Source organism: Canis lupus, chromosome 8, assembly GCF_048164855.1.
Source record: "Canis lupus baileyi chromosome 8, mCanLup2.hap1, whole genome shotgun sequence".
Taxonomy (NCBI): Eukaryota; Metazoa; Chordata; class Mammalia; order Carnivora; family Canidae; genus Canis; species Canis lupus.
Window position 1 is genome coordinate 54,091,948 of NC_132845.1, and position 17,942 is coordinate 54,109,889.

General features: G+C 37.0%; 1 protein-coding gene and 1 long non-coding RNA gene across 4 annotated transcripts in view; one reads left to right on the forward strand and one right to left on the reverse strand.

Moving 5' to 3' along the window:
* The window catches only part of MOSMO (modulator of smoothened), a 63,326-nt gene extending 51,119 nt beyond the window's left edge, over nucleotides 1-12,207 (forward strand). The window contains exons 2-3 of the mRNA XM_072836127.1: nucleotides 6,052-6,264; nucleotides 11,356-12,207. Of these exons, the coding sequence (XP_072692228.1) occupies nucleotides 6,052-6,264; nucleotides 11,356-11,540 (398 nt within the window). The 3' untranslated portion in view covers nucleotides 11,541-12,207. The remainder of the gene's footprint in view (nucleotides 1-6,051; nucleotides 6,265-11,355) is intronic.
* LOC140638552 (uncharacterized) overlaps nucleotides 1-17,942 on the reverse strand; it is a 70,083-nt gene that overhangs the window by 46,103 nt on the left and 6,038 nt on the right. For all 3 annotated transcript variants that reach the window (XR_012035578.1, XR_012035579.1, XR_012035580.1), the window contains exons 2-3: nucleotides 9,132-9,253; nucleotides 6,505-6,606 (exon numbers count right to left, since the gene is read on the reverse strand). This is a non-coding gene — a long non-coding RNA (uncharacterized lncRNA). The remainder of the gene's footprint in view (nucleotides 1-6,504; nucleotides 6,607-9,131; nucleotides 9,254-17,942) is intronic.

Here is a 17,942-nt window from a genome sequence, read left to right on the forward strand (position 1 = left end):
AAAGACTTATGAAGTCCTTAATTAATGTCTTGCCTCTAGCTAACCTTGAGGCTCTGTGCAAGCAGAAAGTGAGTACTAAAGCAGAGTTGTAAATTGCCTGTTGGAGCTTTGAAAATGTACCACAACAGACACAGAAAGCAAAGGCTAAGAGACACGTTGATTCAAGGCATTTAAAGAAATCTCATTCCAGGGGTACCTGGGTGGCTCAGTCAGTTGAGCATCTATTTTTGGCTCAGGTCCTGGGTCCCAGCCCCACAGGAGGCTCCCTGCTCAGTAGGAAGTCAGCTTCTCCCTTTCCCTCTCCTACCCCTGCTCATGCTTTCTCTCTCAAATAAATAATAAACAAAATCTGAGAAGAAAGAAAGGAGAAAGAAAGCTTATTCTAGCCATTAGCTGACTTCTAAGCTAATGGACAGAGACTTTAGAGGCCGCATACAACAATGACCCAAACTTTACAGAACTATTCCAGGAAAGTCAGTAAACAAACAGTAACAACAACAAACCCTGGGGAAGGGAGGATTTGATTTCCATAGTTGTCATATTGTATATTTTACATTTTCAGTCTTCAGCTAAAAATTTCAAGACACACAAAGAAACAGGGAGGTATGCCCCATACATAAGAAAAGTAAAAGCAATCAATAGATACTGCCCCTGAGGAAGCCCTGACATTGGGCTTACTAGACAGAGTTTGTTTTTTTAAAGATTTATTTATTCATTTATGATAGAGAGAGAGAGGCAGAGACACAGGAGGAGGGAGAAGCAGGCCCATGCTGGGAGCCTGACATGGGACTTGATCCCGGGACTCCGGGATCGCCCACTGGGCCAAGGCAGGCGCTAAACCGCTGAGCCACCCAGGGATCCCCTTACTAGACAGAGTTTAAATCAGTTGTTATGGGGCGCCTGAGTGGCTCAGCGGTTGGACCCCTGCTTTCAGCTCAGGTCGTGATCCCGAGATCTGGGATGGAGTCCCACATCAGGCTCCCTGCATGGAGATTGCTTCTCCCTCTGCCTCTCTCTCTCTCTCTCTCTCTCTCTTATTCATGAATAAATAAATAAGTTTTAAAAAATCAGTTATTATAAGTATGTTCCAAAAAATAAAGGAAACCATGTATAAAGACTTAAAGTAAGAAAACAGTATCTCATCACATAGAGAATACCTAATAAAAAGATGGAAATTATATAAAGAAAATAGAAATTCCTGAGCAATAACTGAAGTGAAAAATTGGCAGAAGATTCAGCAAATTCAAAGACAAAATCAATTGAAATGATTTAATCTGAGGAGAAAAAATAATAAAAAATGAACAGAGCAATTGAGAGACCAATGAGACATTATCAGGTTCTCCAGCACTTATATAATGGGAGTTCCAGAAGAAGAGAGAAAGAAGGGAGTTGAAAGAATATCTGAAGAGATAATGACTGAAATCTCTCCGGATTTGATGAAAAATTTTAAATCTGCACATTCAAGAATCTCAACAAATGCCAAGTAGGGTAGACTTTAAGTAATCCACACTCAAATCATAATTAAAAACCGATGACATAAAACCCTGAAAACAGCAGGAAAAAAGTGAATTTTCATATACATGAGATCCTCAATACTATTAACACCTGATTTGTCATCAGAAATCTTGACCAGCCTCTGCCCTCTGTAGCCAGGTTAGCAAGCACTTACTGGACATGATTAGCTCTAATAGACTCTGTTGGGTCTGTGTGTCTGTTACAAGCCCTGTGTTTCCAATTTTCCGTGGCACATCTTTTACTTGTGGTGATGACATGCCTTATAATGATCCTCATTGTGGCAACAGACATGCTCACACTGGCTGTGCTAAATCTTTTCAGCGGTGTCTGGATCTATAGATGATGAGAGTCAAAAGCCTCTTTAGTTAAGATACCCCCCTCTCAACAGAGAAAGACTCATGACTTCCTTTTGTGTGTAATGATACACAGGTGAGCTACCGAGAGGAGTGTGGGATGCTGTAGTTCCTAGTTTGGCTTCCTTTTTCCTATTGTGTGCAAATCTTTTATTTGCTGGATTGGTTACCTAGGAAACAGCTTCAACGTAAAGATGGATTGGCTGTTTGAGAAATGGAATTACAGGCCCCTCACAGAAGCAAAAGACCTGTTGGGAAAAAATAATAATAAAACAAAAATCATTGAACGGCTGAGCTTGTGCTTAATTATCAATTAGTGTGCTTTAGGAAATCACTAAGACAAGGTCTATAGAGGAACCTATTTAATGCGATGCAGTTTTAAATTTAGCTTGTTTTTAATTTTTTTTAAGTTCACCAAATGCTTTATTAATCCCTGCTTTGTGCCCACTGCTGCCAGCCATTCTGGGGGTTACCAATGAAGAGAAGGTTCAGTGCCTTCCTGAAAAGCTCATTTTCTGTTTGAGGTAAAAAGAAGTTACCTTAAAATCAAATACATGGTTGTGTGATACAGACTAAATGTATCCAGAGAATTTGGAGGATGTAAAAGATCTTATCTAGTCAACATAAGGGAGGGATTTGAATCTACAGGCAGGAGATTATTCTTGGAGGTAAAAGATAAGGTTTAAAGACCCGATGTGAGTTTGGGTACTAACAGTACCTGAACTTACAAGATGTAATAGTAGCAGCACAGGTACCTTTGCAGATCCTCTCCCCAGGCAGCTTATGGAAAATATGTGACCATGATATAGACTATGTTGACCTAGACTCTTACTCATGAAAAAGAACTTAAACAAGAATGTTGACTCTTTGTACTAGCTTGTATAATTTATTTAAGGAAAGTCTATTTTCACTAAAAGTGTGACAGACTATTAGCTTTTGGACTCTCTGACCACTTAAACAATGCTGGGCACAAACACATTCAATAAAATGTTTGTGAATTGATTTTTTTATATACAGCATATCTTCTGGCTATCAGCTAGCTTTATCTTTCTTTTCTTCCAGAATGTAACTGCTGAGTATTTGATCTTGATTTGTGCTAAGAAGGACTTTTGTATACAGGAGCATAATTCTTTTAAAACTGAACATCTGTCAGGTTATTTCCATTTGGTTTGTGGAAGGGGTAGCTCTAATTTTCATTTTCTTACTTGTTCTATTCATATTCACCTGGTGTGTGGTATGCCAGTCAGGAAGAGAAGCAAGAGGAATCCCACTCAGAAAACTTAACAGTCTTTAAGCACAGGAGGTTTCTTTAAATTTGAGCCCTAACCTCTTGGCCATGTCCATAAACAGAAAGTAAGAGGTAACATAAGATACTCAGAAATATTTTGGAGGACAGATATTTTAGTTATGATTTACTGAATGTACAATTTTAAGTATTTGCCAGCAAAAAGTAATTATCAAATGTAAATCTAAGTCCATTAGAGTTACCAATAAAACTTTCTTTGTATTTTAAGTTGTAAAGTAAGTTACTGCTGTAATCAGAATCCACAATATTGCATTTTTCAAAGGACCTTCATTGCCTGTTGTCTATTTTTATAGCAATTACAGTATAAGAAAAGGGATAGTGACTATACAGGGTAATTTGTTAGAAGTTTTTTGCTGAATGATCAAGAGTAGTTTCCTGTTCATTCTTGAGCACTGCTGTGAATACTTTATTTCCAAAATTATAATAAAATGCTTTATCATAATAAGACACCCTCTGTCCCCTAAGTTTTCTTTTCAAGGAAACTTTTTAGTGTTTCAATTTAAAAACAGTTATGCAACTTCCTGATACCTACTCACCCCTACCCTCTCCCTTTTTCTGGTTCAAGCAATTACCATGATATTTTTAAGGTTAGCAATTTAAGTATCAAAACTTTTAGCTGACTTCCTTTTCTTCAACCTACTAAGTCTCTCAAGCAGCAGCTAGAAAGAGGGATAGTGTGTGGCATTATTATGAAGGTTTGCTCGCTTCCTATTCCCCTCTAAACCCCCATCTGCCTCAATCCTGCTGGAGATGATCCCACAGTTAGAATGCTGTTTACACCTTTGCAGAAATTACAAGACGGGCCTAATTATTAGATGATTTGAGAGAAAAAGGTACTACTTGTCTGAGTTTTCTTCTCCCACTTGATCAAAAGAATCAGAATTAGCATGAGAGAGAGGGGGAAAAACTACAACTCAGCTTTGAGAAAGCTGATTTTTTTGCTTCCTTTTCTTTGAATACATTGCCTTATTTCTAAAAATGTATCAGTGGCAAAACACAGGTTGCAGGAGAGACCCCTCCCTCCAGCAGTCCTACCTACCCACACACACATCTGTATCCACACATCCATCTCTGCTGTCTTCTCCCACCAAGGCAGCTTCCCAAAATGCCTCTCAGAATTTCACTGACTGTCCTCAGAAAAGGCACTTGTTTGTGCCAAGTGCTATGATTTTGAGGTTAATATCTTTTTGTTGTTGGTGGTGTTTTTGTTCAAATTGAGAAAGTAATTAAGGCTAAAAAAAGATTCAGAAATCTGTTATTTTTTTTTTAAGATTTTATTTATTTATTTGACAGAGAGAGCCAGAGAGCACAAGGTTGAGGGAGAGGATGAAGCAGACTCCCCACTGCAGGGAGCCTAATGCTAGGCTCCATCCCAGCACCCTGGGATCATGACCTGAGCCAGAGGCAGACACAACCAGCTGAGCTACCCAGATGCCCCATGTTTTCAATGGTTCCAGAAATTTCTTGTGTTTTAGGCAACAGTTTTCCCATTTGCAGTTGCTCTTAAAGGGAGAAATAAGCAATTTTCACTCAAAAGTAACATTTGGGGCAGCCCCGGTGGTGCAGCGGTTTAGTGCTGCCTGCAGCCCGGGGTGTGATCCTGGAGACGGGGGATCGAGTCCCACGTCGGGCTTCCTGCATGAAGCCTGCTTCTCCCTCTGTCTGTGTCTCTACCTCTCTCTCTCTCTGTGTCTCTATGAATAAATAAATAAAATCTTTAAAAAAAAAAAAAAGTAACATTTGTATTGTTCTTAGTGGGGAAGAGAAGAAAATAAACATTTTCACCTTTTTTATTTAGGTTTCTATAAATTAATTCACCCCAAATTTGATAAAGGAATTCCTTGGGTTTGACATAAGAACATGTTTATGTAACAATAGCACCTGAGGTTTTACAAAAATCACCTTCATGTTATTTAAATGGGAAAGGGGCCTTTGAAAAATTACCACCAATGCCTTTATGCTTTTCTGCCAAAGCATGTTAGTAATGGTTTAGCAATCTGAACACTTGTGCATTGCACAGAAATTGTTGAGCTTACCATAGGAGGGAACCTACTAGTTTTCCCAACATTTTCTTGAATTTAATGAAAAGTATTTATATTGTAATGTTCTTAGTCCTTTTTTTTGTTTTTTAAGATTTTCTGTATCTCTTTACTTATTTGAGAGGGGAGGGTTACAAGCGGGGGGAGGAGCAGAGGGAAAGGGGGAGAGAGAGAATCTCAAGCAGACCCCATGCTGAGTACGGAGCCCAATGTGAGGCTCAGTCCCAGAACCCTGAGATCATGACCTGAGCCGAAACCAAGAGTCAGACGCTTAACCGACTGAGCCACCGAGGCACTCCTATTCTTAGGCAAAACTTTAATAAAATATATTGGTTCTAATATTTAATCCATTATGTAATTTTATCTGTATATTATGATTAGACATATCTCAAGTTTGCCTTCAGTTTCCTGAAAAGCATTTTTATTCTCATCCAAAATCGAATAATATACAATGAGTCTTTGATCTGAGAATAAAAAAGTTCTAATTCTTTCTGCTAATACATAAGCGTAGCAAGACCAGGAGCCTCATATGTCTTGTTCATTGTTATTTCCCTGGAACGCAGAACATTGCTTGATACAAGTACTCAAAAAAGTACTTTGTTTAATAAATGACTGAAAGAACTGCATTTTGTGGTTTCTGTGAGGTTTTAAGTTCACTTTGTTAAGTATGACTGCATTGTGGAATACAACAGAATGCTAATTAGTGAGACTCAGTGGAATTAAATGCCCGAGTGGCTTACACAGAAATAAGATTTAAGGACTAAAGGGATATTGGTGGGGGATATTCCTTGGGAATGCCAAACCCACTAAAATACTCCCACCTTTTGCATCTTCCCAGGAGCACTCACTGTGGGCCTTGTGCGACAGTGTCAAACAATCCATGGACGAGACCGGACGTGCATCCCACCTCGGCTTCCCCCAGAGTGGGTCACCACACTGTTTTTTATCATCATGGGAATCATTTCATTGACTGTCACATGTGGTTTGCTGGTAGCTTCCCACTGGCGGAGAGAAGCTACAAAATATGCTCGATGGATAGCATTCACTGGAAGTAAGTAACCTGTGCTTACTAAATTTGTCTAGAAGGCGTGCACACTGGTATTTTAATGAAGATATCAAGAATCAGTCATAAAGACTCCATAATCATCAAAGAGCACCACTTGCTGTGGCCATCATATAGACTCTACACAGTCCCATCAGTTCTTCAGAATTCTCACCACAAGACCAAGACATCCAAAACCTTAATTGCTTTGTATGAAATGCTATTTTAATGAATTTTATTTTTGCTCACATTGTGACATAAGCATTCCAGGTCTGTGGCTCAGAGCTGTCTTTTACTGAGTCTTTTACTCCTCTTGAAGGTATTGGTATCCTCCACCAAATAAAGGTAAATCTAGAAGAAAATGTACAGAAATATAAATTAGATTAAGGTGGTGATTTGCTTTTTAATATTAATTTTGAGTTTCTACTGTAAGTTGCATGACCTTGCAAAATCAACACATTTGGTTAATAATTGTTTATCATTTCATATTCTATTAAGCTGTGCCCCAAGGTATGATATATATTATACATTTTCTTGTACTCTACAAAATTGGTTTAATTTCCCAACACATCAGGGGCTTTTCCCAAGTTAAAAGCAGCAAAAATGCACGAAGGAAAGATATTTCTGAAATTTTGCTTTCTTCTTTCTCTCTAAAGCAATTTTGTACCCCCCTACCCAGGGATATTTGTCAATGTCTAGAAACATTTCCGGTTGTCATAACTAAGAGGATTTTACTGGCATCTTGAGTAGATGCCAGGGATAATGGCAAAACATCCTACAAATGCAAAGGACAGCTCCCCACAACAAAGACTTATCAGGCCTAAAATGGCAATAGGGCCCTGTTGAGAAACTCTGCTCTGAAGAACAGGATAATAATTCTTATGCCACATACCATGGGATTTAACTTCTAATTCAATACCTTATAATTATATCAGGTTTGCATAAATTTTAAAAAGTGAATATTATAACACGGCTTACTTTCACTTAATATTTTCATTTAGAACTTGTATGGTAGGGTAAGGCATAATCCCGTGGAGCCCTATTAATGTTAAAGCTCAATTTATCTTTAAAGACCATAAGATAGAGATATTCGTTTATGAGTGTCAGTTTCTCCCTATCTCCCTATGAAACTCTTTAATGTATATCTTTCTGGCTTTGTTGTTTTATTTCAGTCTATACTACTCCCTTAATTTTAAAATTTAGATCAAATTGACTTTGACTAGAGAGGCTTCTCCATTCTAGTTAAGAAATGTGAAACAAGTTGATGACCTTGTTTAATTCTTTTCTGGATAGTGGGGTCCACAGGCAGCTGTAGAGACAGTGCTGCTAAATTAAGTGATGCAAATTTGAAGAGAATCTTTATTCACAGATAACAACCACTTAATCCAGAAAGAATTCATTCTTTAAGGAGTAAGATAAAGTCAAAAAAGGAGGATTTAGTTTGGGGACTTAGTTAACATTTAGGAATGCATGTGCTCTGAATACCAAAAATCTAAAGTATAATTTGATAACAACACTACTTTAGTATGAGTTAATGGGAGCATTAAGATTCCTTTGGTTCTTGCAACCCAATAAACAGAAAGAACTAGGGTTATCTTGTTTTTCATTTCTTTTCAACAGATATTTAAGTATATGTAGCTACCTCAAATGTAATGTGCTTTGCCTTTATTTTTTAGTTAAATAATTTAAAATAATAACTTTAAAAAATAATCTGGGCATATGATACATAATTCAAAGCCTAGGAAAGTGTCACCAAGTGAAAAGTGAGTCTCATTTGTGGCCATTCAATACCTCTGCTGGAAGCAACCGTTGTTACAAGTTTCTGGGATTTCCTCCCAGAGGTGTCCTGTGCACAGAAACATATGTGTATATGTTTGGATGTTCTATGAAAATATTTTCTATGTATACTATTCCGTACCTTGGTTTTTTAGCTCAGCAATCTATCTTGTAGTTAATGTCATCTCAGTAAGCTTAGAGCTGCTTTACCCTTCTCAGCTTCCTTAAATCCACTGTCATTGTTACCAGAGCTAGTCCACGGGGGTGGCAGTCCTGAGGATTGAGCTCCCCTTGCTATTTCCATTCAGCTTTTGAAAATATACTTCATCTCTACTGTATATATTTCTATTCTGCTTAAACTGTAGTTCTGGTAAAAATGTCAGGGTAACATTTTCTAATAGGTTTACACAGTGGAGAACTCTCAGACGAGAGCCACATGTGACGCAGCTTGCCTGTTGGGGGCAAAGGTGACAAAGATGTCTTTTTCTTCAAGTCTCCCCCTTATCCTTAACTCTGCCCTTGTAATTTACATTCTTATCTCCCAGTAAACTCAATATCTGATTCTCACCATCAAGAAATCTGTGCCATGGAAGATTGGAAGTTATGTCTTTATAGGCTTATTTAGGACTCAAAATTTAATTGTAAAAAGTTGATAGATACTATCACCATTAATAAGATTTTAAGGGATCCCTGGGTGGCACAGCGGTTTGGCGCCTGCCTTTGGCCCAGGGCACGATCCTGGAGACCCGGGATCGAATCCCACATCAGGCTCCCGGTGCATGGAGCCTGCTTCTCCCTCTGCCTATGTCTCTGCCCCTCTATCTCTCTCTCTCTCTCTCTCTCTCTCTCTCTCTCTCTCTGTGACTATCATAAATAAATAAAAATTTTAAAAAATAATAAGATTTTAAGATCTAAAGTTAACCTCACAGGTCCCAAGAGCTTAAAAGAAAACTCAGCTACCTACATTAAATCTTCCCAGAGTATAGAGAACGAAACTCTTTGGATTAAAAACTAGGATTAGATCAAATAGGAGTTTACTGCTTCTTTAATATTTGATTAAGCTTGGGGATCCCTGGGTGGCGCAGCGGTTTGGCACCTGCCTTTCGCCCAGGGCGCGATCCTGGAGACCCAGGATCGAATCCCACGTCGGGCTCCCCGTGCATGGAGCCTGCTTCTCCCTCTGCCTATGTCTCTGCCGCTCGCTCTCTCTCTCTCTCTGTGACTATCATAAATAAATAAAAATTAATTAAAAAAATATTTGATTAAGCTTTTCCTAACTGGAATGTATTTAACTCTTGTAAAATATTAAACTCTACTTTAAATATAATCATTAAATGATTATTTCATTAAAAAGGATAGATTTCTATTTTACAGTAGAAAATAGAAAAAGATAGGAATGAAGTTGGCACTTTAATTAACAGAATGAACAGTTATAATACCTGCGTATCGCTAAAGCACTTCCAAATTACGTTTCTTGATTAGATTAGTCAACATTAAGAAACAATTTGTTTTTAAAGCAATAACTTTCTCCCATTGTTTTTCTATTAGATGGTCTATAGCTACTTAGATTGCGGTTTCATTTTACTTACCAAACCATATTAAAGCATAATAAGAACTGTTAGAAATTGGTGACAGATAACACTGATAAGTGGACATTGGAAGCACTAATAGTCTTTTACTGCTGACTCTACAACAGAAAGGCAAAAAGATCTAATACTTAATATCTAAATTTTTCATTTGTTCTGTAGTAGTAGGCACCTGGATAAGAATAAATTCACTTGTGTAACATTATTTGGTGTGGTCGTTGGCCCAAAATGAAGTAATGAAGTAGGCTGTATGTATAATATGAGATCATCCATCTAGGTGGTGCAAAGCAAACAACAGTGCTGATGTGTTCCATAGACCAGTGTATTAATTAAGAAAATGTTACTTTTTAATACCTTGGATATTACCCTGGAGGTACGTCTTCCAGGAAAAGATTCCTAATTGGCTTTTTAAAGGACTCTCCTATTAAATTTGTTGATTGATTAACACAAAAATAATTTAGGACAAGTGTCAGCTGCTGATTATCCAGGACTCTGTCTGTATTCGTGGGGATATGTTTAACTTGGAAGAAGTTTCTCATTCGGTTAATAATGGAAAGCTTCAACCCTTCATATGCAGTGAGTATAGTAACCTGTCTTCATATTACGCTGAAGAAATGTTTCTACCTCCAAAGAAATTTGAAGGACTGTGAACATTTGACCAAAATGCTTTCAAAAAGCATAAAATATTTTCTTGGAAAAGCTAGCCTGTCAATGGTAATCTCTATTCACTAGGAAGAGTATTTCTTTGGTAGCCCAGGGCCACAAGCTGTTTGCTGAAATAGGACTGAGTAATTCCACCCAGATGGGTTTTCTGGGACTGTTCTAGAAATATTTTTAGCAAATAATATATTTCATTGTGTTCCTATACAAAACACAAAGAAGCCCCCCACACACACCCCACTTTAACCTCTATGTACTCAGAAAACCTGAGAGAGATCTTTTTTCTAACTTTGTCGATAATGAGAGATAACCACTCTAATGAGTTTACTAATCATCTCAAAAGCCTGAGGTTCTTTCCACTAAGTGATTTTAAATCAGAGTAAGAAAAATAGTACTATTATCTCTATGTACCTTTTCTCCAATTCCTCCTGATACTGAGAGGAACAGAGAATTGGCAGAATAACTGATGACAATAATATGCAACATTTATTCAGCACTTACTATCAGCCTGGCATCAGGCCAAGGACTTAACATTGTTTTATTTATCCTTCTGGTACTTACCTCATTTCTAGAAGGGAACCAGAAGCCTAAGCACAGCCAGTAAGTAGTGGAGCCAGATCATAAACCCTCTCTCATTCTAGCTAGAGCCCTTAACTACTATTTTAAGTGGTCAAATATACTTTATGCACACACCTGAAACTAATATAATACTGTGTTAAATATACTAGAATTAAACTTTTTAAATCAAAATGTAAAAACAAATCATTTATATAGTTAATAGTAAGTAAGCACTTACTTAGTAGGTTTGAAGCCCTTTCTTAATGCTGATATTCGAAATTGTCCTAACGCTTGTAAAAAAGGCTAGTCTAGCTTTTACTGTGTTGAATAGTTAGGCATTGGCAATATTTTGTGATCCATAGAAAATGTAAAATCTTTTGACAAGTGGTCAGTGTTTTAACAGGTTTGACCATGTTATCAATCCACAGCCCTTCTTATAAACTTCCTTTGTGCCAAATTTTCATTGTTTTCCTAATTACCAAACCGTGTTACTAATGTTGTGTTTTGGTTTGTTTTACAGTGATCCTTTTCTGTATGGCTGCCCTAATATTTCCAATAGGATTTTACATCAATGAAGTCGGAGGCCAACCTTATAAATTACCCAACAACACAGTAGTTGGGTCATCATATGTACTTTTTGTCTTATCAATTTTCTTTACAATAGTAGGACTTCTATTTGCTGGCAAAGTTTGTTTACCAGGCTGATGAATGTCTAAATTGCTCAACTCTTTTATTATTTTTTATTTTATTTTATTTTTTTATTTTTGGAGGGGGGAGGACAAAGACAAGGCATCTGAGTAGTCCTCTCACGGGAAGATGCTTAGATGCAACTGATGCTAAAAAGGAAAAAAAAAATGCTTTGATTTGTTCTCACTATGCACTTTGGATTTAAAAACAAAACAAACAAAAAAGGAGAGCCTTTTCCATAACCAAATACAGACAATATTGACTAAATCTCCTGAGCATATTCAGGCAGTCAGGTCTGCACTGTGATAGCAACCTAGTGAAGGAGAATGCTTTATACTGAAAAGCATGTGGCCCTTTGTGACTCTGTTGTTCCGTTTTTAACGTCTAATGATTAATTGAGAAAAAAAAGTCTAAGTATTTATGAATCATGGTGGACCAGAGGGTTACAAGAGAAGTTCATGTGGGGCTGGCCTCACCTCCTAAGAAATTAGTGTTCACAGCTTCCTTGTAATGGTATGAGCCTTTGGCACCAGAATGATTTGCTGTTGCATTACTACACCAAGAAGCCAATAGATCAAAACTTGTTTGCTAAAATGTATGTAAAAATCCTGAAATTCCCTATTCTCTGTGTACAAAACAAAACAAAAAAAAATCAAACACTAAGAAACATGTTGTTGGGGGTGGGTGGGTGGGGGAAATATTACTTATATTTATATAAATATATATATAATATATATATTTTGCTGATGCAGTATACAGTGTGTATATGTGTGTGTGTGTATGTGTGTGTAAATTTATATACACACACATGCAAACAGTTCCTGGAAGAGAACTCTGAATGCTTTGCTAGCAAAACACTGTGGTGTGCAAACCTAGAACTCAATAGAAAAAAAAGCCATTTATCTGAAGGCTGCATAGTGGAGAGAGTCTTCAGTTTACCTCATTCTTTGTAGCAGCCCTTGATTTTAACAGGTTTTTGTAATAGGTACAAATAAAATCCCATACCTTTCTAGGTCCAATTTTAAGTTAAGCTAAAATTCTTTGTAGGGTTAATTTATTTGTATATGAGAGTAGAAGGTAAGATCATGTAAAACCTTATAATTTGGGGAATCTGACACTATTTAAATTATTGGCAACTGTCGTCTGTTGTACAGAGGTTCTCTTTTTTCTACTGGCTTGGTCTGTTACCTGAATAATGCATTTTCTATGTTCAAGCACACAACTTTACATAAATACAAAGTTCACTAGTAATATCAATTTATAATATTTTGGCTTTCTACAACACTAACTTCACTCTGCTATAAAAGCTGAATTTATGTTCTTTTCATCTGTAAGCATTATTAGTACATCTCCTTTACCAAAAACCTGAGCAATACAATATTTTCTTTATATACTATATGCCTTTGTTTGCTAAAAGCTAACACTTTTGCATTTACTTTAAAGGGCTGTACTAAACCCACAGCTTTACGTTTTTTTCTTAGAAGCAGCATTGCAGCTAACCCTCAAATCAATCCACAAATAGTTTTAAAATACATTGTTTCTTTTCTCCACATTTCCATGCTTGCATACCAGTTGTTTTTCCAGGTGAACACTATAGATAATCTCCTGTTTGAAATGTGGGGCAGGAGGCTCTTTCTTGGCAATGGAGCTAAAAGTTTTTCCTCTTTCTAGTGAAACGGCAACCCAAATGTCCCTATCAGTAGAGTTAGAGTCCCGTGTTGTCCATGCTTCACACAAACAGAAACAAATGCACTGTTTTTTGAAAGCTTAATTATAAATTATAAAATGATTACTTCAGAAACGGGGCTGCCTCCTTGGATATTCAGAGTATAAAATGGAGGAGCCTGATGTGTTTCACACTGGCTTGTTTGACATTCATATATCTTACTGTTAATTCAGCAGTATTTTATTGTGAAAGAAAACCCCAGTGTTTCAGCTCACTCAGGAGTCAGGGTAAGAGGTGAACCACCACTGTGGTGCATTCCTTGAGTGTTCTGGGGGAATGTCACACTCTTCCTTTCCAGGGTCAAAGAAACCTTTGGGAAATGACTGAAGGAGACTCTTTTTCCCCAAGTATTATGATGTCTAGTTAATTCTGAGAATACCACTGGACGTGTTCTACGGACATTTGGGATTGCAGTTCCCATTGTGATTTGATTGGTCCTCGTCAAATGGATCACTTCGAAGGAAAGTTTTGGTTGTCACCATTATACCACTGAGATAAAGTGTTAGCAAAGTATGGTTCAAATTAATTTATGATATGACCAAGAGCTTTTCTCTTCCAAAAGATGAATTTTATTGTAAATAGTTTCTCAAAATATTTTTAACTGGATCATGAGCATGGGGAGAGAAAGTTTCTCAGCTGCTAAGAATTCCCCCACTGTTTACTTCTTTCACTTACAGTGGTATTGCATATAAGATTACAAAATTTTAGGTTTTATTTGTATCTATTACCCAAACCATTAAATTGTCTTTAATTTCATCATTGTCTTGGAGGTCCAGTGCATAAAGAGCTGGTAGGAGAACACTCCCTCTAACCAGTCAGCACTCTAACCCAGGATTGGGACTGTCCCATCAAGTAGTATGTGAAGTCAAATCTTTGTACTCTTCCAGACCAAACAATGAAATGGGTTCATTCATATAAAAATTCTATAAATCCTGTAAGTGAAAAGTTAGACAACTGTCAGCAGTTGCTTTTAAAAAGGTCACTATAATAAGTACTATATAGTACAATATTAATTTATAGCAGGAAATCATATCTTGTAAACTGTATATAAAACACTGTTTTATGGTGCAATCATTTGTCAAACTTTGTCTGTTACATTGTTTTTAGAGTGTGTGCATTCTTCTCATACCTAAGAACATCACTGTAAAATCTGCTGAAAACTATTTATAGGTTTTATTTGCACAAGACTTAAATTAGTTTGAAAGTTTGGGAAGCTCCTATTGAACATGCCTAAACATCTGTAAACATGAAAAATCTTCAATTCATTAAAAGCAAACATTTCAGTATGATTCTTTCCAAAGGTAATCCATGTTCTATGTTGTTAATGTGTGTATGTAATTTTTCTGACTCTTCTTCTTACCCTATTTTCTCTTCCATTTGTTTTGTTTTTGAAGGATGGCTCCTCTTCTTCTTCTTCTTCTTCTTCTTTTTTTTAAATATTCTAAATGACCAAAACACTTCATTGGTTTTTACCTTTTTGCCTAAAGCTTTGATATCTTTGCTTGATTTTCTGTGAATTCACTGTTTAATCTATTAAGTAAAATAATAGTCCTGGTGACATACAACCTATTGATTTAGAGGAAAGGCCCTGCAAAAGTATTGGAAACTAACTTTAGATATACTCTTAGCTATTATTTTGCATCGTGGGCTTCTTGCGAAGAACATGTTGCATTTATTTTGTCTTTATTAAAAGACTACTAGCCACAAGTTACTCTGATTGTAGTAACTTTTATCAACCCACTTTGACCTTCTTTTAAAAATTAAATTTACATTCACAATTCAAAACAGTAAGCTGTCTTTCAGAACTAATTTTTGAAGGATAAAAATATATGAAGGAAAAACATGGCCTGTGTAGGTTGTATTCCCTACACAGGACTTATTAGTTGTATCACCTCAAGAGATTTTAGAGTTTGTGATCAAGGTCTGTATATTACCCCAAATTTTATTAAGAATTGTTTTCTAATTGGTTATAACATTTTTCAATTAATAGTTTCAAAACAAATTGTTAATACAAACTGTATAAAATGAACATAATTTTCTTCACTTGTATTTTTGTTATTGAGCAAGTTTATCAAAATAAATTGTCTACTAAAGAAACTAAAAAGGCTTCTATTGCTTTGAAATAAGCTCTGATTTTAAAAATTCATTTCAGAAGTTGCTTTCTTACAGAGGTTTTACATATTCACACAGTGACACTGCACTGCCTCTTGGTTTGGTTTTGTTAGTATCATACAGGGAGAAGATCTCCCTCTCTTATTCCACTCCCACTCCCTGCTCCCTCCTTGGGAAGAGATGCTGTTAATATTCCAGAATATGGATTTGGCCATGTTTACCAATTAGAAGAGTCACTCTGCGATAAAAGACCACACATCTGTGGCTCTTTCTTCTGCATGATGTTTCAATGAATTGAGAGAGAACCACTGAATCAAGGCCCTCAAAGCCAGCCAACTTGTGTTTCTCCTTCACACGTAGACCTAGGCCCATTCATCTTTGCTTCAGTCTTCTGTTTCTACTTCACTGTAGGCCAAAGGATCTTAACTTCTAAAATTATAAAATTTGGGTTGAAGGAGAGCATAGAGGCCTTTAGTCTCTAGACACGTTCATGTGTTCCATCACAGCTTTACTATAGCTTTCTTAAGGGGCCTCAGGATTAGCTCAGCCAAAAGATAACTAGTAATCAAGTAAAGCACTATATTTACCCTTTGCTCCTGTCTCTACTTTATGTAGGCTTTACAGGATCCTCGTGGGGAGTTGAAAGATAAAGACAAGGTAGGATTTGGATGTTCTTGAGTATCATAAAGGCATCTTATTTTGGGGTGACCAATCATCCCCATTTGCCTGAGACTGAAGGGTTTCCTGGGACATGAGACTTGCAGTGCCTAACTGGGAAAATTACAGGCAAAAGGGAAGAGGTGATCACCCTACCTTCACACCATCCAAATCTATCCTGATGTATAACACAGATGAGATGTATTAGAAAAGTTCTATAAATATTACCCAACAGGTCAATTGGAAATTATAATGGTAGACTTAACACAACTTCTAAGAGAGTGGGAGAAAACACTTTTCCTTCTCCTTGGTAATATCTCAGGACAAAAACAGATTAGCTTTAAAAACAATAACATTTTCCAGATGCCTGGCTGGCTCAGTCAGTGAGTCCAAGCCCCACTTTGGGGCCAAAAAACCCCCTGTAACATGAGTCCAAAAACACCATATTTTGACTTAGTCTTCCACTAACTCTGTCCTAACCACTCTATGAGGAGATTATAGGAAAAAAAACAAGACTGGAGGACGGTTTCTCTTATGCAAAGTCAACTCTTCTGGGTCACAGTTACCCAGCAACAAAATAAAAGTAGGTATTTATAAATGGTATCAAAGATAGAAAGCATAATGCTGTATTATTTTTTTAGAGTTTTGGTTCTTTTCCCAGGAGGAGATAACAATGGGATGATATTTTCAAGTACATTCAAGTTTTCTACAATTCAGCCCAGTTCCACTCCCAGACTAAAACCATCCAGGATTAGATTTCAAGAAGACAATTTTTTTCATGAAACTCAGAAAATTTTAGAGCTGGATGAAATCTAAAAGAGCTCATCCAGTTTTTCCATTTTCCAGATGAAGAAATCAAGGCGTCAGAAAGGTATATGACTTGCCAGAAGTCACACAATAGCAGAGCCTTCAACACAGAAGAAATGTCTTAACAAATAGTCCTTGGACAGTTGACATAGGAGAAGCTATTCGACTTCTACAGCGTCTGAACCAGTCTTCCTTCAACTCATCTCCAGCTACTTTATCCAAATAATTTCTACCAAAATAATCCTAACACAAAAGAAAGCATATCATTTCTTTGAGTTCCTGTCATTCCCACTCTACAGAATGAAATCTAAACTAAACTTGTTTAAGCATAACTTCATGATCCGACTTCAGGCTGTCTCTTCACTCTTTATATCCACCACTGTACCTTTTCACCTTACATGGCCAAACTAGCTAGTCTCCATTCTTTCACTACACCTGTGCTTTGTCTTGGCTGTGACTGCACTACCTCCTCCTGGCAGTTTTCCCAAATCCCTCCCATATTTTTTTCCCTCCCATATTTGAAACCTATCTAATTGGTTTTGCTTTCTCTTTGGTTTGTACCTCTGTCATAAAACTTGAGGCGAGTAGATTGCCTGGATTCAAATCTCAGTTCCAGAATACTAGCTGTGTGACCCTCGGTGAATCACTTAGCCTCTGTGAGCCTTGGTTTTTTCACCTGTAGAATGAGGCTAATAGTACCAGTGTCATAAGGTGATGGTTTAAATGAGAAAGCATGGGAAGTGCCTGGCTCATAGTAAGCATTCAGATGTCAGTTGCTGCTGTTCAATAAACACCTATCACTAGATGATAAACTGTTGAATGCAAGGAATGTGGCTTTCTCGTTTTCCTTAGAGACATGGCACGTTGCTTTACATGTAAATTGAATTATTATAATTAAATTTGGGGTTAGGTTATAAAGAAAAATTATGACACTATATTTGAAAGACCCAGTCACCTACCTGCCAGGAGGGTTTCAGTGAAATTCTTCCTGAAAGCAGAGGCTTTCCTTAGATCAGCCCTTATGTGGTTATTCTATTAGTAAGTATTTGTATAATATGCCAGTTTCATTGACCTCCTTAGGATTCAAGACCTAAGACCTTTACTACTCAAGACCCTTT